Source organism: Anser cygnoides, chromosome 1, assembly GCF_040182565.1.
Source record: "Anser cygnoides isolate HZ-2024a breed goose chromosome 1, Taihu_goose_T2T_genome, whole genome shotgun sequence".
Classification (NCBI taxonomy): Eukaryota; Metazoa; Chordata; class Aves; order Anseriformes; family Anatidae; genus Anser; species Anser cygnoides.
In genome coordinates this window covers 146783384-146810550 of record NC_089873.1, presented here as the reverse complement: position 1 = coordinate 146810550, position 27167 = coordinate 146783384, and the positions used below count along the sequence as shown (strand labels likewise).

Sequence of the window (27167 nt, the reverse complement as noted above, 5' to 3'; positions counted from 1 at the left end):
TGGGATTTGGAAAACAATGTTTTTCCAGTAACCGGCGAAGGCTACTAACGTGAAATTGAGGTTACTGGTGAAGCAAGCAACAAGCCTTAATACTTGTAACAGCTCATAAACACTTCTGACTAAAGAGTGTAGAAGAATGGAGTCAGCTACATTTAACGTACAGTTTTTTTTTCCCCAATGTAACAAGGTTGCAAAACGAATCCCTAAATCTGATAGACTAAACAAGAAGATGCTATTTAGTCCTGCTCTAGTACATGTCACATACAACTGTTTAAATATAGGTAGACAATGCTTTCTCCTCAACTAAGAAATCCCACTTACTCTCAGTTTATATACAAAATGCATTGATGCATTAATTTATTTCTGATGTTACCAGTCTGAGATAACTTGAACACACTTGTTCTGGGGATGAAAGGTGAAAGGTATTTATGGAGGAATAAAACAGGGAAACGAAAGTGGAAAAAAAAGGCAAAACAGAAGACTGAGCAAGCAAGAGGGCAAGATGGCAGAAGCACGGGCAGGAGGAAATGAGTCAAAGGAATGAGCTATGAAACTACAAAGTCACAAGCAAAAACTTCAAGGTAGAAGCTAGATAACATGTATTTAAAATCTGAGCTCCCAACATCAGATCAAAAGCAGGTTTTGTTTGTGAACTCCAAAATACTGGAGGTAGTTAGGTCTACGGTGCAAAACGTTAAACAACTGTCTACATTCTAAACACACTCAAACTGCCAGTCTTCACCCCTCTCCCACCCTGAAGTTATCTACGTAAAACTTTAAAAAGTGAATTTAAATGAAAGCAGGCCTCCTAGTCTTCAGTCCATATTTTCAGGTATCACAAAGACGCACTGACATGCCAGAGTGGAGTCAAACTTGACACCTTGTATACAGGGATGAAAAGAAACCTCAAAATAAACGCTTGCAGCCTTGTAAGACCCTTCCCTCTGAAATCAACACAACAAGGAAACCAGTAACTATTTCCACCGTGGACTGTGCGACACAGTCAGTTGTAAACATCGCTCAAAAGTCAAAACTAAATGCATCCAGTGGCCTTGAGCACAAGAAAAGGAGAGGAAATGTTTTTTGTTGAGTCCACCAGAAATATCAAAACTGTGGAAAAGTATCTGTGAGTCTGGCAGCGATGCACTTGACACCGTCTAATCTAAACAGCACCCAAGTCGAATAAACAAAGTCACAGGACAATTTTGTTGCTGTTGGGAAAGGCACAAACGATGGTGTACACAGGCCCTGCATGCAGTCCCTAACGTATAATGGTTAGCTCGGGCACATTCAGGCTGCTAAATATTCTGCCTCTGCGATAAAACCAATTCAGAGCAGCAGAACGGCATCTTTCAGGATTAGGGCCCCATGAATTGCATCAGTCGGCTGAGACCTGCGTAGCATTTTCCAGCTATAATAGGAACGCTTGGAGTTTTTCACCCCTGTGCCCGGCTAGTGACAGAGAGCAGAGCCGTTTTCTCCCGGCTCTCCCTCCCTCGACGCTGCCGCTTCACGAAGCGGCCGCCCAGAAATATTAACCGCGCCGCACGTAAAGGAAACTGAAAGTTTAAGGCGGCGTGCTGCCTATCTGTGAGTTCAGTTTCTGAAGGGAAGTAACGCCGGGAAGTTAGGAAGCAGGGGCCCACAAACCCGAACGGCTCTGTAACTCCCGGCGGGCTCCTCCTACAGCAAACCCAGGGCTCACCGGCCGGAGGAAAGACCCGCGACGTTTCCCGTGAGGAAACCCCTTTTCCCTCGCACCGGCCTCGAGGAAAACCCTGCTAAAAACCCCCTCCCGTCCGTGAAGCGCCGCGGGGCAGGGGTAGCCCCAACCCCCCCCCCAACCCCCCCCCCGAAGCCGGCCACCCCAACCCCAACCCTCAGCCAAGCCAACCGGGGCCCCGGCCGCCTCTCCCCCCCGGGCCAAGGGAAACGGCGACGCCTCACTCACCTCTCTCAGCGAAGGCGCAGCGGCCTGCAAGGTGGCGACATAGCGCTCCACCTCGGCCTTGCTGCGCCTCAACATGGCGGCCGCGGCGGCGCCGAGCCCGGCCGGGCTCTGCTCCGCGCCGCGCCGCTCCCGGCGGGGGCACCCGCCGCGTAGCGCGTACGCCCCACCTTGGGCACGCTGCGCACGCTGCGCACGCTACATACGTTCCCGCGCGCCCCTGCGGCGCCCGCCCTGCGGAGGGTGCGCAGGAGCCGCCGCGCGTTACGCAAACTTCCCCCCGCGCGCCCCACGGCGCCCGCCCCCCGTGAATGCGCAGAAGCTGTCGCCACAGTGAGGGGCGGGAAGCTGGGTGGGGCCACCCCGCCTGCAGCGCATGCGCGGGGCTGGCGGCCGGCCGTTGGGGGCGGTCGTTGGGGTTCCGTGACGGGGCGTTAGGAAATGAGTTTGGAAATGGCCCTTCAGAAATCAGCTGGGAGCAGCTGTTAAGATGAGCAGGCTGCAAAGCTTGAGACAGGAGGTTTAAACTATTTTTATTATTATTTTTTTTTAAGCCGTAAGGCAGTTGCCCCATGGCTTAATTCCCAGCAGGAGCCCGCTTGCTGGAGGTGCCCAGCTCACTTTTCTGCAAGTTCCAGTCACTTTGGTCAAAATGTGGCCACTGGGCTGTCCCTGAGTCGTGTGATACCTCTGTGAATATCTCTTCATTAAAAATTCATCCCCTTCTCAGTCTCTAGCAACCCATTGACATACACAAGTTTCCTGCTACACCTAAGCACTACCGACATCTCCACAACTCCTACCATCTTTGCAGGAAAAATAAAGTATCCACCTTGTTTCTGTAAGGAGATCAGCAGCAGCCACCTAACACCCTAACCCTAGTTAACCAGAGCTAACCCTCTCTTTTATTATTTGCTCTATTAATGGTGATTTCTTTACACATTGGCTCTAATTCCATAAGAAGAATTAGTGTGTTTTTTTTTTCCCTCTGCTTTTTAAATGACTGGGGTTACAAGCAGTTTGTCAACACCTGCCAGGCTGAGGATTAGAAGTCTTAGCGCTGGTGCAGAGGAGAATCCGAGAGCTGGCTTGGGAGTCACTGGAGGAAATTTTTGCTTTTCATCATGGGGAGGCGTGTGAAATTGCCTTCATACAGACAAGGTCGAGTGCCTTGACGCTGGTCGGCATCTCTGTGGAATTAGCACCACGTTGTCCCCAGTGGTTGCAACACCAGGAAGGTAGCCCACCAGACAGGCCAGCAGTTGACCGGCTCTAGTGCTAACCTTGCAACCAGACCATACTCAGCTTGGCTCACTACACATCTTGATACCTTGGTAGGAACTGAGCTCAGGATTTGCCACTGCTGGAGGCAGAAAGGCTTTAGGCTCAGCTCCTTCCCCCTACAGCTACATCCATTGGGCTTTCTGAAGCGCTCCCTACTGTTATTCTAAGCAGGAGCTTCAAAAGGAATCTCTCTTGCTCATGCATGATTGATCCCATGCAGTAAAAAGGGGGCAAAGCTGAGGCATCCGTTCCTAAATCCCAGGCCCACAGCCTCCTTTGAGAGACCTAGTAGGGGTCAAGGTTCAAAAAAACAGTAATAAACTCAGCCTCTTTAAAGAAAGCACGTCCAGCTATGTGAAATATTTATAATACTGACAGACCAGGAAGTAAGCTTCAGCACTAGACCTGTAATTGTCCAGGTTAATTGTCTAATTGCTAGCTCCCTCCCTGTTTTGCACTGCTTTTAATAATGCTCTTGATGACAAAATCCATGGGTATTATTTCAATGATAGTTCACTCCAAAGACAGCTCCCAAGGGAGCAGTGTGAATTTGGGCAACCCTCCACTGGAGAGAGGGCTCCAATAATAAGAATAGAAGAAAAAAAAAAAAAACACCTGGAGGGTGATTAAACACTGTGACATACTGCCTACAGAGGCTTGTGAGATCTTCCTTGGAGATACTCAAAACTTGGCTGGGTAAGACTTTCGGTGTTGGTGCAGCTTTTAAGTTAGACCTGCTTTGAGCAGAGGTTTGGACTACCTGGCCTCTAGCGGCCCCATCCTTCAGAAATATTTCTGTGACGCAGCAGGCTTTGAACCCCTGAACCCTTGCATGCTCTTAGTGCTACACAGTGGGGTCTGAAACACATACACTGGTGTTAATGACACAGAGGCCACGACCTTGGTGCTACTGCACCAGAGCGCAGTCTTCATGATCAAGAACTTGGAAACAGCAAAAAACATTGACTTCAGGTCACAGGGTTACCGCAGAGCCTGCAGGAGGCGCAAACGAGGCTGCCGTGTGCTGGGTGGATATAACCACGCAAGGCAGGCCATGCCTCTCGGGGTCAGGGACTGTTTCCACCCCACTCTTTGAGCAGTAGGGCTGTGCATGCTCTCAGTGGAGCGTGAAAAAACTAGAAGAACTGAATTACAATTTAAAGGACGTATTGCTGAGAGTGGTCTCCTGGATCCATTGCATAGTCCAAAATCCCAACGGTGTTATCAGGCTAGTTATATAAACTTTTTTTTTGGGGGGGGAGAGGACTTCTTGTCATGAACACAATAAGGACTGCATTCAGCTACTGAACTGTTACTGTACTGAATAAATATATACAATAATAACAATAAAAAATACCTTACCTAGCACTAAACTGTAGGTTTGAGGTGAAAGCCGCATTACATTGAAAACAGGAGAGAAAAATGTGGTAGGAAGGTATGCATTTTAAACTCAGACAAGGTATTTTCTTTAGGAAAACCTAGTGACTGTGCCGATTCAGAAAACAGCCAGAAGAACCAAGTTGTTCGTTATGAAACAAACCGCAGTTTCTTTCTTAAACCTAAAAACTAAAGTGCATACGTAGGTTAGGCGTATGTCTCCTTTAAATCAGGATAAGGAAGTATTTACATAGTCACAGGTAGAAGCATAGGGAAGAAAGGCTGCCTCGCCGCTTTTCCACCCATCTCAAACACTCATTTAAGAGACGTGATACAAGTTTTAATAACATAGCCTTTATTGATGACACTGGAAAGATGTTTTGAAGCAACTAGTTTTCCATAAACAGGAAAGGAAATTTTGCTTGCTATGATGCAATTACACAAAATCCGTGTAAGTCACTAGTGTGAAAAAGAAAAAAAAAACACGTGTACTTGATAACACAGTACCATCAAGAATTCCTAAGTAACTGTATTTTCAATAGAAAAAGGAAAAATATAACAGGTGTGCATGAATAGAAGTCAACGGTATAAAAGAATCAGGTGTATGTTATAAGGAATTCTGATGCCTTGTGAGCTCAGTTCTTGAGGATGACTAAAGAAATAGATCCTAGCAGGATCAAACCACATATATTTACACTCACAGTGTAAAAGTAATATTGCCAGTTAATTGAAATATGCATTTCCATTACTGTTGTAGAAGTTAAAGAAGCCAAGAAGCTAAATTTAAACCTCAGGTGTTCACATTTGTAACAAAATTCCTCTTGCATCCTGAATAATTAAGGCAAAGTATGTTATCTTTTGAAAATACCTTGTATATAGTTTCTGCATAAAAATATGAAATAAAAATAAAACTATATATATATATTTAATGGAACACTGTTATGTATGGTCCAGCAGAATAAGGCACAAAAAGTAAATACAATGCAAAAGCATATATAAAAGTTAATGTGTTACTCTGAATGGAATATAGCAAAATTCAAGTAGTTCTGAGTATGCTCATTTCTTGCAGTAGGAATATAGACTTCATATAGATATTTCATGCTAAGTCTGATGTACAAAGATTCATCATGTAAGCACAAACTATCAGAAGCAGGTCATTTGTACAGTGACTGTATTTAGAAACACGATACTTTTCAAATCATCTGAAACCAGGCTCCTTAATGAGACTATTTGACCTGAAATCTAGGCATGTTTTTTTTCCACGAAGTGAGGTATGTTTGGTTTCTTGCCCTAGACACTTAAAGTTTTATCCTCATGCTTAATTTGCACATCGATACTTTCAGTAATATAAATGACACTACGTGTCCGTAACGTTGGACACATTTGCAAAGTGTGTCTTTGCAGGTATTCACAAGAGTATTTTCTATCTAAAATTCCACAGAGATTACTGTGCACAATGGTGCACTTGTACCAGTTCAACTGCATTATCAGGGTCAGAAACCTTTCAGGTGAGTTGATATTTAATTTAGTCTGTAAGTGTGGCCTATTTATCAACAAATAAGTATACATGTACATGTATAGAGAATGGAAAATTTCAAAATATCTCGATTTGATTGAAAGGCATGCATCACAATCTGTTCTCTGATTGCAGCCTCAAAGTCCCCCCCCCCCCCCCCACGAGTAATACGTATAACATTTTCATAAAGAACAGGGAGAGCAGATAAGTCTTCACTTCCTTCCCAAAGTTTCAGCTAGTTTCTTCAGTCTTTTCTTCAGCTCTAGAGGAAACTTTTCATAGCACTTTTTGCAGACAGGCTTCATATCAAATTCAACAAATTTATTCCTAAAATGACAAGGCAAAGAAAAAAAAAGTCCCATTTTTAATGGCAAGGATATTGAAAAAAGTAAGTATCATAGCATATGTGCACAGACAAAAAAATACAGCTCCAATTTATACATGTCTATGAAGTTACTGCCACAAGGTTATATACATTGTAGACAGTAATTACAGTACTGCATGCGAGTTATGCAGTCTTCTCCCAAGTGTCCATATTTATTAGCTGTGTCACTTAAAAGGCCTTTCAAATCTCATTGCAGAGCAAGGCAGACTAAACATAAGATAATGAAATAACATTATTCTGAGTTTGCAGTTGTGTGAAAAATATTTTGGTTTTGATTGCCATGAATGCATGCAAAAATTTTAAATAAAAGCACCCTTAGCACTAACCAAAGAAGAAAGGAGCAGAGGTGGTGGTGAGAAGGAAAAAAAGTTTACAGACAGATTGGCTTTTTCTTTTTCTGCTTCTCTTTATCCTTCGCTTCACGTTCCCGTTTGGCAAGGCGTCGCTTAAATTCATCTGGCATTTTCTCATAACAATGTTTGCAGACAGGTTTTAGATCAATTTCGACAAACTTATCCCTTTAGAGTTAAACAGAAAAAATAAAGGGACAGAAAAGGAGGAGAGTTAAGAAGACTTAACTGAAGGAAGAACTGAACAGACAGCTGAAAAAGATGTAGATTAGTAAATAGAGCAAGAGGAAGAAACAGGCGCAATTTTCTCAGTGCTGATTGTATGGTTTTTGTACCGTAACAGTTAAACTACAGCAACATTTCCACTGTAAAGATAACCACCGATCCATTTTGAAGGCATCACACCTATCAATAAACTTACTTGAGTGTTAACTTAGTGTTGCAGGTTGAACAAGCGAAACAGTTCACACACCATGCCTTATTCAGAGCAGACACAACTAGAGCAAGTGAAAAGAAAAAGGAAATCATTAGCATTACAAAAAATATACATATAAAGAAAAAGCTGTAATGTTCACGAGACATGAAGAACAATCATTTGATTCTTATATCAAGTATTGAGGACCATAACAATAACATGGCAAGACTAGGAAGGCACATAGGTACATGTGAATGCTGTGCAGTGGGACCATGAAGTGTTGATAAAGCTGTCTCTGAGGGTACATACAATGCTATGGTCACCAGCAAGACCATTTTAACAAATTTCTGACTCGCGTTGCTTGCTTCTACCTCATCTCATAGCATGCTGACCTCAGGCAACTGTTTTATGAGGCCATGTTTCAAACATGACCAGGAGACTTTTTCAGCTGAAAAGCAATCCAGCAAAAGGGTGTTTATGTTTTTATTCTGTTTCATTCCCCAGACCCTGCTCAGACCGCAGTGCCATCAACTATAGCACTTGCCTGGCTGAAGAAACTAACTTGAAGCTAGGAATCAGGACACTGCTGGTAAATCAGAGGTACCAAAGTGAAAAAAAGTTATGGACTAACGAGATAAATCACTTTATCATGATAAACATGAATATATTTTTACTCTTTGTTTTGGAGAGAAAGCTTTTTCTCTTTGTTCTTTATCTCTCTTTTCTGTTCCTCCTCTCTTTCACAGTATACCTTCCCAATGTTCCTTGCCAAAACTTGCTTCTCTTTTTAACCAAATGTAGAGGATCCAGGGCAATGCAATGCTTTTCTCCTAAAATGCAACATTTTGTCAGCAGCAAACAGAACCAGCACATTGTCATGCAAAACTTTTTTTTCCTACACTATTGGGCCAAGCACATCCACAGAAGCATACAGTTATTCACCCGCTTGCCAAAATAATACTAAGCAGATGAAAGTCTTCGCTTATAAGCAACCTCTCCAATACAGTCATAGACACTCTCTTGAAAAACTGTTGCCACAGATGTCTGTTTCACCAGAGAGAGAGAAAATAAAGTACTGGATACTCATCATTTGTGACAGCAGTGTCAAATTTCTGTGCAGGAGTGAAAGAAGAAATGTAGAATAATTGAAGACACACCATGAAAATAAAGAAATGACGACATTTCAATCTGTTCAGTTCAGTGGCTGACACATACAATATGGGAGTCAGATTACACGATGTAACGTAAGAAACACACAGAGATGTGGTGATCAGGCAAGGCTGAGTTATTCATTCGCTTCAAGCCCCAGTTCTCTTCATTCAGGATTTCAGCGAAGGGGAAGATACAGCTTCCTCCAAAGCCTTCTGGATTGTTGTTCTGCAGGTACAGTCCAGTCCCAAAAATGTGGGGAAAGCACATTCCCAGAATGTGGGTCTCACCCTATATTTACATGACTATGAACTACCTTATGGCTCCTTTTAAAAGCTAGAGGCTTCCGCCCACTTTGCTAATAGCTTTGGTTTAGGTGAGGCTAACATTGGTATTACAGTGTTTACTTCAGGCAGGTGTAACCAGGAACAAAGTAATGTGGCATTATTGCAGGTAGAATGATTTGCCTTTGGACAACCAGCTATGATAAAATGCCAAAAAGCATCCAAAATAATCCCTCCCCCTGCCCCCCAAAATTAAAGCACTCATTTCCGCTTATGCCTTCACAGGACAGATCTTTACAATTCCTTCCTGGTTTTGTGAAATTATCATCAGCCTAGATTTTCAAAAGACAGGTGCCTGAGATAGATAGGCAAATACCTCCAGGAAGTGGATTGAAATAATGAAAGTTAGGCACTTAAAAAAAACCATTAGAAAGCCCACCTAAATCTTTAAATATCTAAATTCTTTTTCAAATCCGGATCATGATCCCTAAATTCATTTGAGAAGATGCCAATGTAGTCATTCTCACAGTTGCATGTGTTCATTTTTAAGGTAGGTGGGGCAGGAAGCCACCAGTGCATCTCCCAGCATCCCTGGCCTTTCCTTGTTACTAAAGGGTTTCCAGCTGACCACAGCTCTCTTTAGACGCTGGGTGATCTTCCACTATCACAAAACATTCACTACAAGGTCTTCCTACTATTTGGCCTCTGACTAATCAGATCTATCCTAATTTCTGATCAAGATAATGGCCTGTTTTGGTTTAATGAGAACAGCCAGGGATTCAACAACGGCCTTACTTCTGCTGTTAAGAAAGAACTTCCATCAAAATGTAACGTTAAGAAAACAGTCAGAAAAGTGCTTACCATCTCCTTCAATCACACGATTGCAATGGAAACAAACATCACCGAACAGCTGAAGAGGAAGGAGAAGTAATGAATTTTTAATTGAATGATTTTATCAAGAGTAGCTTCTCAAAATAACAAAACACTCTATTTTGGCTGATGGGCACAGTAGCTTTACTGTTTATTTCAGTAAAAAAAAAGAGAAAATTAGCAGGTCTGCTTTTGTTTTCCAATTAAGTTTTGCATCATCTTATCAGAAAAAGTCTCTGTAATGTTGAAGATGAAAACATCTGTTTACATCTGCTTGACACTCTAAAAATGTTGTGTTGTTTTGTTTTACTATTTCTCTAATCCTGAACATTTAAAATACAGCAAAGTCACATACAGATCTTTAGTAATCATCCAATTTAACATTTGGACTTAAAAGCAAGACTAGAACAACATGCTACTTTTTCTGGCAAAAGCTGTAAGGAAATGCTATGCTTAATTTATTTTTCTTAAAATCAATCAATCAATAAATAAAAGGCCAGAAATCCTTCATTCCATTTCCATACTTAACATCTGTCCACAATGTAACTATCTATGAATGGTTTTGTATGCCCAAAATTTCATGTATTTTTTTTCTAACTGTAGGAGCTGATGTAGCGAATGACATTCCTTCAACATACAACTCTTGCCTGGTGTACGTTCTTGCCCTGTCATGGATGCAGCTATTTCTACTAATGTCACGGCATTTATTGCCTACAAGTGTGCCAGCAACATTTCAATCATCTGCCCTTCATCGCTGACAAATTAAGAATCCATCTGTAATTAGCAGATGCCTTACAACTCCCAGAGATAATGCCTACTTCAGCCAAGCAAAGGTGTGTACGTGACACCTTGTGGTTGGCTTCCAAATAATAATGGTTTATACCTTACAGTGCTGCACTGCACAATTAAGGGCGTCTGCAGGGAACTGTATATAGCTCTTATTTAAATGCAAGTGGTCACTAGGTGGTGTCCTCTGACAAATTAAGTCTTTGTAGTCTTAGGCAGCTGAACGAATGAGCTGGGTGATGCTGTGTATCCTAACATAGGATCATCTTAGAGTAGCAGAAAAAAAACACGCTACTCACAAAGGCTTCGTGTCAAACCACAGCTCCTGAATGGCAAATCTTCTTATATTTCTTGGGAAAGATTCGGTGTTATTAGCTGCTCTCATCTCGCAGATATGCAAAAGCTTGAAACAGCTCTACATAAGCGCCACTAAGCTTGAAGAACAACTCGATACTGATTAGCCCATCTAGTCTTTGTGAAATCCCTGCAGTTATGTTTTTCAATGCCAGATTTATAATTAGAGAAACCGATATAAATTAACTGCAACAGAACATCTGCTAATTAGCTTTATAACCACAGGTGATTATGAGAAATCAGAAGAATATCTATGGTCTTCCATCTCCTTTAATAAAATCAATACATGAGTTTAACAACACAATTTCTAAAAATATGCAACCTTACCTGATTGTAGTGGGTTTCACAATATGCCAAGCCTTTTCTCTCATAATGACGATGACCCAGGAATGGCTTTTCACATTTCGCACAAACAAAATGCTATGAAGAAAATTATATACATTTTTGGATTACTTGGAAGTAACTGTATTTTTTCTGGAAAGCAAATCAAACAATGTGAATGTCACGTCTACTGAGCCACTGATTCTCTTGAAAAGGAGAATTAAAACTTGTCTTCAACATTTCAATCCAAAAGTTACAAAAAAAGGAAGCAAAGTGATGTGTTATCAACGAACAGAATGAAGAGAGATTAAATAATAAGCACCATCATTACACTCTTGTGAAGAAAGCTCTTGCTGGAGGAGATTTTCTAAACAAAAGGAATAGACCACTTATCTTCCTAATTTAAAACGAAGATATGGAACTAAGTCTTGTACATGCCCTTGAAATATGAAACCCTCCCATGAAGTGCTTTACCTGTAGCAGGTTAACTGTGAAAGACTTAAGAATATTATGGTGCCCAGTAATATTACAGTTATCACAGAACTTTACTGCCTTTCCATATATCCCGCTCTTCACTTTGTGAAATTTTCTTCTATAAGGGCCTGGCAGTGCTTCCTCTGATTAATGATTTTAGCTTCACAGTCAAAGGTCTCTGCAAGGTTGGAAATTACTCTCATTTCACAGTGAAAGACCAGACATGAGAAGGTTGAAAATAGGATTAGGAGAATGTATATACTCATTATTCCTGCATACTTTTCTAATCCTTTCATGTAGACTGATCAGCAATATTCCAGGTATGTTAATATTTACATTTGTGAAAGACAATGTATCAGCTATTGTTTACCTCCACATGCCACTGTTTGCCCATAGCATTCACCACTCGTCCTTCAATTGGTCTTCTACATGCTCCACAGATGGGGACACCCATTTTGTCATGGCAGGGTAAACAATATAATTCTCCCTTCAACTCACGAGCATCAGCAGTAAGCTCCTTCCTGTTCAAAAGTTAATTAATTGAGAGCATGAATAAAGGAACTGAATGATTTCAACTCTTGAGAGTTTCTGGAGATAATCTAATTTTTAGCATTTGTTTTAGAAATTGGATTTATACTACAATAATGGATCTAGCAGCATCAAATATGGCAATTCATTTTTTTTTTTTTTTGAAACAAGACTGATTCCATAGTAAACTGAGAAAACCCTGCTAAGTACAATGCATTAAGTCTCTCTGAAAATAGCTACTGAGCTGTTTTCAAACGTGTTTGAAAGCTGTAGTCATGCTTGGCTTCTATTCTGGTCCTCTTATCACCTGTTTATTTTAGCTTTACATAAACTGAAAGGAAAATGCAATTCTTTACATTTTCCCTGTGGTATAAAACATCAGAGAAAGAAAAATATGAGCTGACACTGGCACTGACGCAATACTACAGGTTGATTTTCAAATCAGCCTTTGCTACAGCACTGAAACGATAGCTTCCTTTGTACCAAAAATAAACAACTAATAATGTGTGCTATATCCTACAATGTCCCCTGATCTGTGCATCTGGGGAGGATGTAGAAACATGAAGCTATGTAGACTACAGTTGCAGAAGCTGATAAAATGAGGTAAGGGAAAGCTTCTAAGAAAATGTCTTTAAAAGGAAAGAACAAAATTTTTCATGCAACTCAGCTAAAAAGAAATAACATGGGCAAGATAGTAACTCAAGCAGCTAAGGAGGATCACTTTCCTACCCTTTGTTGCAGAAAAAGAAGCTATCAATCATTTTGCTGCTACAAAACCATTTACCTGTGCCCAGACTTCGTATTTCCTAAGAAAATGCTGCAGATTACAATCTTTCATTACTGCCTAACATATCAGCTGTTGTTTGAACTAAATATCTAACTCCACCGTCCCAAAAGCGATAACCAGACACACATCTGGCTACAATGCAACCCAAAGCTCTCCCTTTTGACTGTTTAACAGTACTGGATTTCACTTTAAAATGTAAACGGAAGAAGCAAATAAAAACAGCATTTTCTTGTCTTCCTTTGCAGAACTCAAGTTACCCGCAGTTTGCACAGTTGAAGTGATCAGGGTGATAAGGATCATTTTTGAATATGAGAGGCTGTTCGTCAATAATGGCATGACACTTCTGGCAAATGTACTTTCCCAAGCCTCTGGCCTTTTCCCTGTTATGGCAAGGACGGCAGAGATGTCTGAAACAACATAAAAAACATAGGTAAGTACCAGCACCAGTTAGTACCGTGAAAAATATAAATCAAACATCTATTAGAACTTCATTTCAATCAGCCTTTTTTGGAAGAAAAAGTCTTTAAAACAATTTCTTTGGTAGGTAAACCAAGTGCAGAAGAAGGAGGGCTATCACTGTATTTCCAATCACCACAGAACTATCATTTCTTCAACTTGTTTGAATTTAAGCTGTGTCAAAACACAGAAAACAATGTTCACTACAGATTCTCACTGCTGAATATTTTACTCTCAAACTCTTAAAAATTTAGCTTGGAAGCTGGATGGCCACACAGGTCCTAATTCTATAAAAACAACCATGTATGTCATATTAAACTTATGAAGTCCATGGCCATATAATCCACTTGCAAAACATCCTTGTGATCACAGCTGGTAAAAAAGTGAAGGATCCCGATGAGCTGAAAACATTTATTAATGAATAAGGTGCTGAACTGGACCCAAATTGGAAGCCAATGTTGGAAAAACAAAAATTGATTTAAAAAAATACAATACTTCTACATCTGAATGTTGTCTCTCTGATCAGAATGTACCCTACCAATCCTGAAATGTCACCGGGTACAGATGAGACCTGGTGTTGACAAGTAATCTGGTGTTGAGGTAGATAAATGGTTAAGATTTTATGTGCATATTTTAAGCTATTCATTCTTAATTTTGTGATGCACCCTTAGACCTTTTTCTCATAAAAGCCACTTCAGTTACTCCATCTCAACTGGAAAGTTTTAAGGGCCATAACTTCTAAGTCCCACCTCTCATTTCATTTTATTCATGAGCAGTAACAGAAGGATGAAGACCTACCTCCCAGCATTCTTGACAAATCCAATATCTGCCAATACTTGTTGGCAGATGTCACAGCAGAAGCATTCTGGATGCCAACTATTGTTGATAGCCTTAATAACACGACCAATAATGAACTCACCTGTAAGAAACACAATGACAAGAATTTACAATACCACGCTAGACAAAGTTAAAAGAAACCCACAAGTGAATCACTACAATTGCATCATCATCCTCTCCTCATATACTGCCCACCTCCCCCCAAATCTGGTAGAATATATTAATAATTTCAGTGTTGCAGTTCTGGTTCTAAACTCTGTAATTTGGGTTGTTTTTGTTTGCTTTTTTTTTTTTTTTGTGCTGTGGGTCAGAAGCAGATGTCCTTGCTGATGGACAACCTTCTGTTCTTTATATATAAGCCTTTTTCCACCTTCTCTCTGCAATTATCCTTTTCCAGTCCTTTATCTGTTTTTTTTCTCATCTGATCTCAAACTCTTGCAAAATATACTGAGTTCTTTATATAATATGGCATTCTTGTCTCCTTATCATCTTTGCCTTTCTCCTCTTATAGAAGAGGACAATTTTAAATTGTCATTTACACAGTAGTGGCTTCTACTCCACTAGGTCTGTAATCTAGCCTTGAAGGGGCTCTATACTCTAAGCACAACCGAACTGAGCTTGGGTGGCGTTGGACCTACTGGAAAAAACAGAAAAGAAAAAAAAAAAAACAACAACAACTATGAAGTCAAAGTGCAAAGATGCAGTGGTAGAATGCACTTACTAAACAGTAAATCCAACACACACAACAACTTCTAACCTACCACAAGGAGTCCTGTCCTGCAAGGCATTGAAAAAGTGTTAAAATTACCGTTGTGCATGCACTGTGTGACTCCACTGCACAGGCAGTGGAGCCATGTCCACCACACACGGGACACGTGTTTAGTTGTTCCCTACATGGACGTTGTAGCCAAGGCCCCTGAGCAGTGCCCCAGAGCACTCTGCCTAAAACGTGCTGGGAGCTCAGCTTCCTGGTGCTGAGGAAGGCTGAATCGTGGCTCCAAAGAGCCTACAAATCAAACAGCTGTCAAAGAGGAGCGATCCATCAGATAACAGATGTGGATGAAAGGAAGTCTAGCATGCAACTCTGTGGCATTCCCATGAAGTCATAGCTTTTCAAGAATAAAACCTGATGGACTCTAAAAACGTCAGGAAAGCTTGAGGCATCACTGCTGACAACAGCCCTGTTGATTTTGGCCACCCTTAGTAAATCCAAACACTGGAAAAGCCCAGTTTCAGTTAGGACCCATAAGGCGCTGTAGGTAAGAGAGCAGAGTGACCTGGGAGGCAGCCCAGCCAGCCAGTCACACCCTCCAGCAAAGTCACTTACTTTTAACCCATCTGTCAGAACAAGTCAGTCCGTAAAACTGATGAGCTTTTAACAGAGCCGGTGCTATGAGGAGCCAGGGTAGGAGCAGCTGAAGCTGTTTTAGATGTGGAGCTGGGCAGGAGAAACCCTGGAGATACATGGTGTAGCTCCTCCATACCCCTCTGCCTGGGACCAGAACAGCTTCTGGTATCCTGCAAAAGGCTCCTGGGTGCTGAAGAGGTAAAGCCTCCTCTGCCCAGCCCACCAAAGGCGAGTAACAGTGCTAACAGAGAGGAGCCGTGTGTGAACAATGCTGGCGTGCAGGAAGAGCAGCACTTTCTGTTTGAAGAGGTTAGAGAGGAGGGTTTGCGAAAATCCTTTGCAGGCCAGAAGCAGGGATGCAGACGGGGAAGCCCTGGCACAGAGGAGCAGGAAGGGGACAAAGGAAGGGGGCTGCAGAGTGACTGGAGGAATACAACAGGTCCTCATGCTTGGGAAGTGACTGGCCTGCCTGCAGACGGAATGAAGTGAGACACTTTCTGGTTTGCCGCATACTTCAGGTTTGCTCAGATATCACCATTAAGCCCCTTCTTCCTCTTCCCTTTCCCCTCCTTGTTCAAATCTGCAGCTTTAAATTCAAAGCTCCAGAACATCTGCTTCCCCCTTTCCCAGCACCCAGCCCCTCCCTCTGCACAAGGGAAAGGCCTTACTAAGATAAGCAGAAGTTGTAGCGGCTTGCCAAGGCACCGCGGAAAAACAAGAGCTTCCCGACCAGCTCAAGCAATGGTACAGTAATGACTTCTCAGCCCTGCCCAAGCAAATGTGTCACACACAGAGAACACAGAGGGTAAAAAACCTGGCAATTGATTACAGCGTAGCAGATACGCAAGCATTTACATCATCAGACAAATTGACAAAAGGCAGCCTTCAGCGTTACACAGGTTAGACATCAGATGCTGAAGGAATTTGTTTCAGAAATATGAAAGGGGACCAGCTGACTCATCAGCTGATGGTAAGAGTAGATGATGAAGACTGTCCCTGCTTCCATGGAGGAGGACAACACGGATGGGTTATAACTGTCAAAAGGGATGACAGACTCGCTGGAGGGTTTCAGCTGCATGAGAAGGGCTGAATATAAGCACATGCATGTAGGTACAGATAACCATGAAATGGTCTGTTCATTGGGTCACTGGACCAACAGCTTAGCTGTTCACTCAAATAACGCAAACCTTTTTTAAAAAACCTACTGATTGATGACCTGTAGGAAAAGCAGCTCCCCAGGTTCTCTGAAGCCTAGTTCATGCTGGAAGTTCAGATGTGTGGGGCCACCTCCCAGAGGAGATACAGAAGGGTTGCACATCTTCCCCCAGCAATACGCTGACTTCCCATTTGTGATCAGTGGGAAGCACTTTGCCTCAACGTAAAACTTACCACACTGATGGCAGCAAGGGGCGAAAAGCATTTGAAAATCATGTTCACAGTACTTCCTCCCTTCAAACTGCAAATGGAAAACAAGCCGAGAGTTAGAGGGATTAGGAGCATGCCCTTGACATAAATACTGTAACATACCAGGATGTTTCCAGATGCAACTGGGTAGCAGAAGATGAGGAGTTGCACAAAAAAACAAACCTGACCATCTGCTAGAGAAACGGGCACCAAATTCACCCACCTTAAGTCAGCTACTAGTCAGCACATGGCATTAATAAAACACTAATCCTTTAATACTGTTTAGAGCATGTGGCATTTTTCTGTCACCCCTTTACCTCACAACAGATGCCTGAATTTTGACAGACTGACAACAATCTGATGCAACCGATAGGATTCTGGGCAGGAAATTAGCTTTCGAAAACCTTTCCTGGGGGGAAGCATTTTCTCTGAACCCATTTGATCCCTTCCCCACTCTGCATTTCCTGTAAGAATGGCCCAGCACACTGGAGGAAGTAAGTCTGGGGGGAGGAAGAACCCCCAGGGACAGAAATCCTCACAATTTATGGAGCAGTACAGCCAAACATACAGAGAAATAATGCTTTTCCTTCACAATGGTTGTTTGAGGGAATTTTAAGAAACAAAACTCTCTAAATTGACTAGATGAAATTGGGAGCTGATCTAAAGGGATTTGGAGCTGAATTTTTTCAAAGCTTAAAGAAGTTCAGTTGTAGTTCAAGCTCACAGAGAAAAAAACTATGGAAAAAAAATTCTACAGCACTGCATTAGCAACCTAACCAAGAAATATGTAAAAACATGTAGACGAGTATGTCCTGAAGTGAAGGGAAATGTTTAGATACCTTCAGGCACATCATTAGTAGACACAAATGCCAACTAGCATGTTAAAACCAGACAGACAATATTAGGTATGTTTGGATTTCAATGTCTCAGTTTAAAACACTGGAAAGAGGGATAGCAGGAAAACCCCAGTTCCTTCTTTGTACTGAGTCTAACACAAAACAAAGCAAATAGCATAAAATGCTACCCACAAATTAAGTTTTGGTGCATGGATAGCAAATACAGCAATAACCTTTTACACTATGAAATTTCAAGGATCAAATACGATATAGTAATTACTTGTGCAATATACAGAGCCATTGGCAGGGTTGTGATTTAATGAAATAGTCTAGAAGTCACTGGAAACTTGAGAGCAGAAACTTAATTCCTGTGCCCAACCTGAACTGCACCTACAAGGATCAGAAAGACATATGAGATATATACAGACTCTTCCAGAAGTCTATCCTAGCAATTTATCGAGGCTTTTTTCAATGTAATACTCTAAAACAGATGAACTTCTAATTGGAGTTTGTTGTTGTTGTAGTTGTTTTTAAATTGAGAGACAGGGGACTGACTAATGAAAATTAATGGAAATTATTGGTTAGTTCAGAATTGTGCTTGCTTCCTGCCAAATATAATCCTTTTTAAACTGAAGAAAAGCAGAAAGCTTCCAGCTTTGTGTAAACAGTTGGTACAATGGAAGATGCACGGGTCTGCTTGGATTTCAGAGCCACCACATGTTGATCTGGGCAGACCAAACAGGTTTGTGTTGGGCAGGTTGGTTACTATTCCGTGTTGTTTGTATTTTCAACCTTCTTGGCTCGTTTGTGCTGCATTTGTGGATGACCCAGCAGCTCCCCCCCTAGAGAAAGCCTTAAGCTTCCGTAACAAGTCCCACAGCATGTATTTTAAAAGCAGGGTCATTGAACTGGTGGAGGTCCATGGGTTAGTTGCATAGCTCTGCGTTTCATTTCAGAACATTTCACCACAACATTATCTCCAGCTGATCTCCGCATCTTTACTAACCTAGGACATGGGAAGACATGCCTAAAACCTGCTTCTTTAAAGACACTTCCTCTAAGGTAGTTTTTGGTAGAGCCCAATTTAAGAACACACTCCAGGTGCAAATGGAATAGAAATAAATCTGAGAAGCTCACTGCAGCTGCACTTTCCTTTTATCTCGCTATAGGTAGTTAGAAACTACTTAAAAAAATAAACAAAAACTAAAAGGAACTCTCCTCTCATTTAGGCCTCATAAAGCAAAAGTCATGCATCTTTCTATTTCAGTGATAATTACAATAACAAAGCAATACAGATTCCCCAATTATAGGAGTACTCTTGGGAGTCCTTCATTAGGATTTTGCTGTATTTCTTCCCCCGTGGTCTGCACCTCTCTAAACCCTTTCATCTCCCCGCCCCTCAGCACAGAGCAGGCTGGCCTTTTTCTGGAAGGGCATAGAAAGAGGCTCTTACTGCCCCAAAAGGGCTTTAAACAAACAGCTGCACTCCAGGTAGGCTTCATCTCTCCTGACTTCTGCTGTCTGAAGGTGAAGTGCCCGCGGTCCCCGGTGGGACAGACCTCTAGGGAAGGACAATTGCTGAACCCAGGAATAACACGGTCTTGAGAAAAAGCCATTGAGTAATTACAAGGCGAAGAGGGACAACCTGTCCCTCTGGGCACGGTGCCACCAAAGCTGCCCATGCAAGCAGGCTGTTCTGCTGTAAGTACAGGACCGCACGCTCTGCTGGGTTACAAAACTGCGTGGCAGCGGCTGTAGGGAACGCAGACTGCAGACGCGTCCTGCAGCGCAGCAGACCTACCTACACCTGCATTTCTTCCAGTGCAGCCCGACCAGTTCCACCCCACCACGGTGGAGCACCCAGCACGAAAGCTTATCACATGGCAGCGTTTGAGTGCAGATGTGATAAGCAGCTTAATGACTAACTGGGGGAACTCTGCAACGCTCGTGATAGGCAGGGGGAGAATATTTGACTTCCCGAAATCATTTCCAAGAAACACTGGCTTAGCTAAACGGGACACAGAACAAACACGAAGTGATGCAGGTCTACCAACAATGCCTGCATTTACCCACAGGGAACCTGCTCAGAAAAACACGTTGCCTGGCCACACCTCCACATGCATCTTGTTCAAGGGTGCATTAAACCAGTCGGAAGAAGATAACCTTTCTGCCCTTCTTCTCCAGTCACTGTTTCCTCACGGTGATACAGATCATCTCAGAGCACTGTCAGCCATCTCCGGAGCACTGGCAAACCTAAGCCCACCCTCTACCTGCTTCGGGCTGTTCCTGTTCCTCCCTCTCCCCCAAAATGCTGTCACCCATTACATTCCCGACTTGCACGCCTAAGTGCTACACCAACTCATGTGAAAGAAGAGCAAGCTCTGCCCTTGTCCCTCCTTCTCCCTAAGGAGCACCACCAGGAACCATGGCAGGGTTTCCACTGCCATCATCTCACTGACCTCTCAAGTGCTAGGTGAGAGCTATGCTGGCAACACAGGACAAGTGTGGACACCCTAAAGGGTGCAGAGACAGAGGAGAGGGCCCTGCCGAAGATTTCCAAGCTGAAACAGCCCCAAAGGCGCAAGGGCTGGCACAATATGGACCTTCACTTTCTTCAGAAGATGCCAAGTACAGGCCGCTATAGAGGAAGGCTGGGTGAGATTTCTGAGCCATCATCTGAACCATCATCTCTTCAACAGCAGCAGGCAGGCTTGCTGGTATGGAGAGGAACTGCAAGATCTTGTGGTAGACACTAGGAGGACTAGAGGCAGAACAGTGGCCTGAAGTTCAAGCCACACAGAAGTCTTCGGATATTCTCTTAATCCCAATCATAATTTTATCCCTACAGTAGCTGTGGCAAAAGGTAACTTTTCTTAGCTGAAACCCTCCACCATAAAATATTTTATGCTGTATGCCTCTGGCCTTCAGATAACCATAAGCTGGTTTGCAAGGTCTCATAGCTCTTGCTGTTAGATGTCTATAGAGCTGCAAAACAATATTTCCAGTTGGTAAAAATCTGTGTGATTTGTAGTCTGCAGGGTAGATAAGATATGAGGAAGTGAGAAGACATGGTAATCCAGCAGCAGCAACAAAGATTTCAGGGTGGTCAAGGGATCTCTTCATAAAAAGGGAGCTGAGTCCTGCATCCTACAAGCATGTTTATTTAGGTAAAGAAGAATTTAAAGCAAGGTCACCGCTGACATCCCTCCCAGCTTTACAGCAAGCAAAATAAATAGCTAGAGAAGGCTGTTTTGAAAAGAAAAGGAAGGGAAAAAAAAAAAAAAAAGAGTGAAAAAAAGTGTAATTCTGCAAAATCTTTTCTATCCTGTTTCCAATTTGTGCAACATTTTAGGCTTTAAGGAATAAACAATGTGGTTTGTTGTTTTTTATTTGTTTATTTTGTTTTGTTTTCCCTTGGTGCTTCAAAAAGCCATTTGATTTACCTTTCTTGGCTCTAGGGCTGTGGGATTACTGCACGCCCTAGTGCCTTGCCTCTAGCCTCCTCCTGGTGCCTGGATGCTGAGCTGTGTGCCTGCAGCAACGCCAGCTCCTCCTGAGCCTCATAGGGCCTGGGAGCACCAGAGCTGCCAACGTTAGTGTCATGTCCCATTCGGGCTGCTGGTCTTTTTGTACCCTATCTGTGCTCGCTTTCTGCTTCCCCACACTTTCCACACCAGTGCTATAAATGTTTGTCCCTTTGTAGGTTATACACCAGGTGTGGAGGCATTATTTTGCTGGACATAAATTTTTTTCCAGCTTGCACTGCAAAAGCAGCACACACATGCTTTCAACCTAGAATGTAACTAAGTAAAATATATCAGGCTGATTTGTGAGACAGGTCTCCCAATCTGTCTTGTTCAGGAAAGGAGATCACCCTAATAACTAACTCCAAGCAACACCTCAAGGTCCTCCAGAAGGTACTGAAGGAGGTGTCACAAGTATAAGGTAGTTTAATATGAGCTGATCCAGCCGAAGTGTAGCCTTCCTCTGTTTCAGATGAATTCAACGCAGTAAAGCCGGCTTTGCATATGTGCTAGCTTTCTATTTAGGATAAACTCAAAACAATGTCATCCCATTCCAACAGCTATGACTGTGAATAGCTGACAGACTGGGCAGGCAGTCTTTTTTTCCTCTGTATTTCTCCAAAAGCATCCAGTTAGCTCTGGCTTGTTCATGTGATGGCGTAAGCAAAGCTTTGACCTGTTTGTGAAGACTCCTTTCAAAGCAGATGCTTGACTCCAGCAATTGTTTTCTCTGGGAGTGAACTCAAGCAACAATACACCTGAAAGACACTCCAATCCATTTTTAATGCAATGCACATAAAAAGCTAAAACCAAGTATTTTCTTCGTCAACCTCTTTTCTCTTCAGGGCTTGTTATCCCTGGAACCTGTAAAATGAGGTCCTTTAAAGCTTCACCATCTGCAGCAAGTCAGAGATTTCTCTCTCTGAATGCCTTACCTTTCCATTGAGTAGGGGTCACATTGTTTTGATAACAGGAAAATTTTAGGATTTGTATCAAATTAAAGCTTTGCATACGTTTCTTCTGTTATTGGTCTTCAAAATACAGAGGAGCCATACCTTCAGGAGTAATCGCTATCAACTTGTAACTGAATGCATGGGAACAGCATAAAGCTGCACCAGGGGAGACAGTGCCCTCAAATAACGTGCTTTAACTTTGGTTAGCTCTGAAGTGGTTGGGCAGTTGGACTAGAAGATCTCTGAAGGTGCCTTCCAACTGAACTATTCTGTCCTGTTCTATTCTGTTCTGTTCTACTCTACTCTAATTCTACTCTACTCCACTCCACTCCACTCCACTCTATTCTTTTCTTTTTTCTTTTCTCCTTCTCTTTTCTTTCCTTTTCTTTCCTTTTCTTTCCTTTTCTTTCCTTTTCTTTCCTTTTCTTTCCTTCTCTTCTCTTCTCTTCTCTTCTCTTCTCTTCTCTTCTCTTCTCTTCTCTTCTCTTCTCTTCTCTTCTCTTCTCTTCTCTTCTCTTCTCTTCTCTTCTCTTCTCTTCTCTTCTCTTCTCTTCTCTTCTCTTCTCTTCTCTTCTCTTCTCTTCTCTTCTCTCCTCTCTCTTCTCCTCTCCTCTCCTCTCCTCTCCTCTCCTCTCCTCTCCTCTCCTCTCCTCTCCTCTCCTCTCCTCTCTCTCCTCTCCTCTCCTCTCCTCTCCTCTCCTCTCCTCTCCTCTCCTCTCCTCTCCTCTCCTCTCCTCTCCTCTCCTCTCCTCTCCTCTCCTCTCCTCTCCTCTCCTCTCCTCTCCTCTCCTCTCCCCTCTCCTCCCCTCTCCTCTCCCCTCCCCTCCCCTCCCCTCCCCTCCCCTCCCCTCCCCTCCCCTCCCCTCCCCTCCCCTCCCCTCCCCTCCCCTCCCCTCCCCTCCCCTCCCCTCCCCTCCCCTCCCCTCCCCTCCCCTCCCCTCCCCTCCCCCTCCCCTCCCCCTCCCCTCTTCCTTTCCTCTTCCTTTCCTCTTCCTTTCCTCTTTTCCTCTTTTCCTCTTTTCCTTTTCCTTTTCCTTTTCCTTTTCCTTTTCCTTTTCCTTTTCCTTTTCTTTTTCTTTTTCTTTCTTTTCTTTTTCTTTTTCTTTTTCTTTTTCTTTTTCTTTTTTTTTTCTTTTTCTTCTTCTTTTTCTTCTTCTTTTTCTTCTTCTTTTTCTTCTTTTTCTTCTTTTTCTTCTTCTTTCTTTTTCTTTTTCTTTTTCTTTTTCTTTTTCTTTTTCTTTTTCTTTTTCTTTTTCTTTTTCTTTTTCTTTTTCTTTTTCTTTTTCTTTTTCTTTTTCTTTTTCTTTTTCTTTTTCTTTTTCTTTTTTTTTCTTTTTCTTTTTCTTTCTGAAATAGAAGTTGTATATGAGGGCTTCCTGCAGTACTTTGAGCTCAGGGTTGGCCATCAGGTGGCATGCACAGTACTTAGAGAGGCCAATGGATAAAGGAGAGTGGTTTCTTTGCTCTGTTTAAAGCAGAACTGTTTTTGCCAGCCCTCACAACTGGATTCTCTCTTGGCCAGGCAAGTGTGTTTGCCCGTAATACATTCAGTCCTCAAAACGAGACATTAGAATTTGAGGATGAAAGCAGGTTTTTGTAGTGGAAATATTGCAAAGATGTTCTGCCAGAAAAAAATCTTTTTTAGTAACTTGAGCATCCAACTCAAAATAGCAGCTCATGATGTTGGAGTCACTGCTTTCATCCAGCACCACAGTGAAAAGCTTTGAGCTGGCATGGCTCAGCAGTCTGCAGGAGGTACGATGACAGCTTCCTAAGGGTGCAGATTGCTTTTGTTCTCCAGATGAAAACACTCTTACCATGTCAGTCTCAACATCCCCTTCACCAACCTGGCAAAGCAAGGAGCACGCGGAGAATGGGAACATGTTGCTATGGCATCATTGGCAAACAACAAATTTGGTAGAGTTTACTCCAGAAGATAAAAAAGCCAGAGCAGTTGTTAGGCACAGAAGGAATGTATTTGCTGGTGCATAAATAGCAGCACTGCAAAACTGATGTATTTCTTACAAATAAATGCAAGTTATTTTCTCACATCTTGGTAGAAATGCTACCACAATTTCAGGGAAGGAGGGAGAAGAACAAGTCAAAGAGCTCACCAGCCTCAAACATCTAGTAGCTTAACAGATGAGAATTTCCAGTTTCTAGATCCCTACCTTACTGCAGGCTCTTTATTCTCATTACAACCTTGTCCTGGGATGTGTAAATAAGACCTTATAAACCCTCCTATGAAATGCTTCATCCAGGATGGCCAAGGCCTTCATTAAACACTGTGTTCGGTTTTAGACATTCATCTCAAGAAAAATGGGGACAAGATGGATAAAATCTAGGTAGAAGCAATAACAACCAGTACTCTAGAAATCTTGGCTTAATGATGCAAGATTATCCAGTCTTAGGACTGTTTTCCATAAAATGTGACCAACCTGATATGTGATCCCAGACTCAAATACCTCGGGGACTACTGCAGAGCAGAAGGAAATAATGTGTTCTTTGTAGTGGATAAGACGAACAGCAGCAGCTTCAAGTGAAGGAAGAGAGATGTGGATTAGAGATGAAGAGAAGCTGCCTCAAACCAAGAATGGGAAACTAGTGGAATAAATGGCTGAGGGCAAACTGGAATCTCTATCACTGGAGGTTCCTGAGACCTGGTTAGATACACCTTTGTTGGTGTGGCAGAGAATGATTTTGTTTTAGCATGAAACAGAAGGGTAGATTAGATAACTTTTTTGAGGTCCCATCTGGTCCGTTTTTTTTTTTTTTTTCTTTTCATGTTTGGATTATTTGATAACTGTCAAGTCTGTAATAAACACAGATCTCAGAATCACCATTTCGTTAGCTTGTTTGTTTTCTGACAGGATGCATTTTACTGTACTGATATATAGAATCATCAGTTTAATTCTTTGTAAAATCTAATGGCTTTATACTGCAGTGCTTTTGATACTAGGTGTGTCTTAGAGGTACATAGAGCTTTAAAGAAATTACTGTCGAGAAGATGAAAGGGCATCATTTTAACTAGGCTATTTTAACATAACTCATCATCATCATGTTACCTCACCATCACAGTCACTCCTTCAAAAATAAGGGGATGAAGCAGAGGAAAAGTATCCATGCTGGCTTTGAAAAGGAATTTCCATGTTAAAATACTTGGCCACAAATACCATGCACATAAACACAAACTAGGCAGCTGTCAGATGTGATAGAAATGAAATATAGTGAGAATTATGCTTTTTCCATGTTTAGTAATAAAATGTATGAAGGCATAAGATGTGGATGCAACATCCAAAACAGTAAGCGTCTATGATCCAAGTTTTCCAATAAAGGTCCATATGAACTGAAGGAGTGTTTGCAGTATCATCTGAATCCAGGCAAGTTTAATCCAAGGAGAGCATTCAGCCTCTCATTGCTGCAATTATGGTAAGTTCTTAAATGCCAAAATAGTAAATACTTGAATTTACAGCTGTAAGCTATTCTTCTTCTTTCTTATAATCCCGATAGCCATGAATTATCCATTAATTACAAGAAAATATTTTTAATCTTCTTAGAGTTATCTTAGTTTTAGCCAGCTCTGTTTTCTGCCTTGCACTTCTCTTCTGCCTGCAAGGGGAGTGGAGTGACGTACCTCCAACCAGGCACTGTTTCTCCTCTCTGTGACCTGCTGCACTGCTTCCCAGCAGCCTGTACCCTCTGCCCAGAGCCTGCCATGGCCACAGAGTTTATCTGTTATGTGGCACCTATTTAGGCCATTTCTTTGAGGGTCATCTCAGCTTCCTCCTCTTGCTTCGTAAGTCTCTTCCTTATAAAGCCCAGACATGCTCGTCCAACCCGTGGTGAGGTAAATCTCTGTTCTTGGCCGCAAGGCTCTCAGAGAAAGCCATCCATTGCATGTCCAGCCATGAAAAAAACAAACCAAACCAAAACAAAAACCCACAAAGCACAATGAGACCCTCCTCTTCTACAAGCTCCACAATCCAAGGACTGATGAGTCAGCACAACCTTCCAGCAAGTTCTGCCTCTTCCGAGCTTAGTGGGTTCCTAAATAGCTCTGCTATTCCTGCTCAGCTCTTTTCCAAAACCTGTTTGAGTGTACCCAGGCAGGGACAAGAAGTAGCTCAGGCCATCAGGCAGGGCTACAGTCCCAGCAAAGGTGTCTGATATGTACTTTACATTTCTCTACAGCCTGAAACAAGTAACCAAAAGCACCCGTCTCCTCTCAGAAGGTACAACCATGCCACTGCAAAGATGCTCTGAAGGCCGCAGCGAGGTCCATGGGCAGCCCCAGTCAATATGCCAGAGCAGGCCCCTCTCAGCCAAACAGTTCTCCCTGAGTACAGCTCAGGGCTTTGCTCAGAAAGGCACACTGCCATGAAACGTGCCCAAGGCCCTCCTCTGCTCTGCTGCAATTTCTGTGTTTCACCTACGGTGCCTGCTCTGTGTGCTGGTATCCCTCAGCTACACAGCTTCTCGCTTCAGGACAGAGTATCTGTATTTCTCCCTTCGAGATGGCATGCAACCAGGTAAATTCAAGTAAATTCTTCGCTTTAATTCTTGTCACCGTCCCAAGGAGGTTGGCACAGTGCTGCAGAGCTTTGCCGGGGGAAGCGTGAGCAGCTCTTTGTGTGCTGCCACAGGGCAGACATCACTGCATGAAGCAATCTTCTCCCGTGCCTTCAAGTAGGAACTTGAACATCATCACAAGGATGGTTTAAGACTCATCCTTTTCTCCATCCTGCTTCTCTGCACAGGATGGCTCCAGTTCTGCTTCCTGAAGCCTTGGCGACCTGCGTGGTTCGCTCACAGGAGGCTGAGGTTGCCTCCAACCCCACAGGCCCTGTGCCATTCTGTGGGGTCACATAAACCAAGTTCTACCAGGCAGCGATCTCCACAGCAGGCTGTGGGGTGGCCAGCAGGTGGGACTCTACCAACGGGCAACCACAGCCTGTGCTTGGCTCTGCAGCCTTCCATTTTC

At 42.6% G+C, this 27167-nt stretch overlaps 2 protein-coding genes and 1 long non-coding RNA gene across 17 annotated transcripts in view; 1 reads left to right on the top strand and 2 right to left on the bottom strand.

Moving 5' to 3' along the window:
- Positions 1-2215, bottom strand: part of LOC136789692 (E3 SUMO-protein ligase RanBP2-like) — a 34306-nt gene extending 32091 nt beyond the window's left edge. For all 6 annotated transcript variants that reach the window (XM_066990450.1, XM_066990454.1, XM_066990449.1 and 3 more), the window contains exon 1: positions 1952-2215. In XM_066990450.1, coding sequence (XP_066846551.1) covers positions 1952-2026 — 75 coding nt within the window. In that variant the 5' untranslated portion in view covers positions 2027-2215. The remainder of the gene's footprint in view (positions 1-1951) is intronic.
- A 178-nt stretch (positions 2216-2393) lies between these two features.
- LOC125184518 (uncharacterized) lies at positions 2394-20982 on the top strand. Of its 7 annotated transcripts, none has more exons than XR_010828625.1 (4): positions 2394-4460; positions 7780-7875; positions 13074-13258; positions 20741-20982. It is a non-coding gene; the product is annotated as an uncharacterized lncRNA (long non-coding RNA). The 7 variants fall into 7 exon arrangements; XR_010828627.1 differs by lacking the exon at positions 20741-20982 and adding an exon at positions 19785-20565; XR_010828628.1 differs by lacking the exon at positions 20741-20982 and adding an exon at positions 19237-19366.
- Positions 4944-24966, bottom strand: LOC136789702 (LIM and senescent cell antigen-like-containing domain protein 1). 4 transcript variants are annotated; one of them, XM_066990502.1, is made up of 10 exons: positions 24625-24966; positions 16859-16925; positions 14083-14203; positions 13086-13235; positions 11884-12034; positions 11046-11138; positions 9570-9618; positions 7282-7357; positions 6837-7028; positions 4944-6452 (listed from the first exon to the last, which is right to left on the bottom strand). In XM_066990502.1, exons 2-9 carry the CDS (start codon positions 16887-16889, stop codon positions 6881-6883), a joined length of 819 nt encoding a protein of 272 aa, XP_066846603.1. In that variant the 5' UTR covers positions 16890-16925; positions 24625-24966; the 3' UTR covers positions 4944-6452; positions 6837-6880. The 4 variants fall into 4 exon arrangements, with proteins under 4 accessions (XP_066846603.1, XP_066846602.1, XP_066846600.1 ...); XM_066990501.1 differs by lacking the exon at positions 24625-24966 and adding an exon at positions 17990-18159; XM_066990499.1 differs by lacking the exon at positions 24625-24966 and having other exon boundaries at positions 16859-17091.
- Between the last annotated feature and the right edge of the window lie 2201 nt (positions 24967-27167).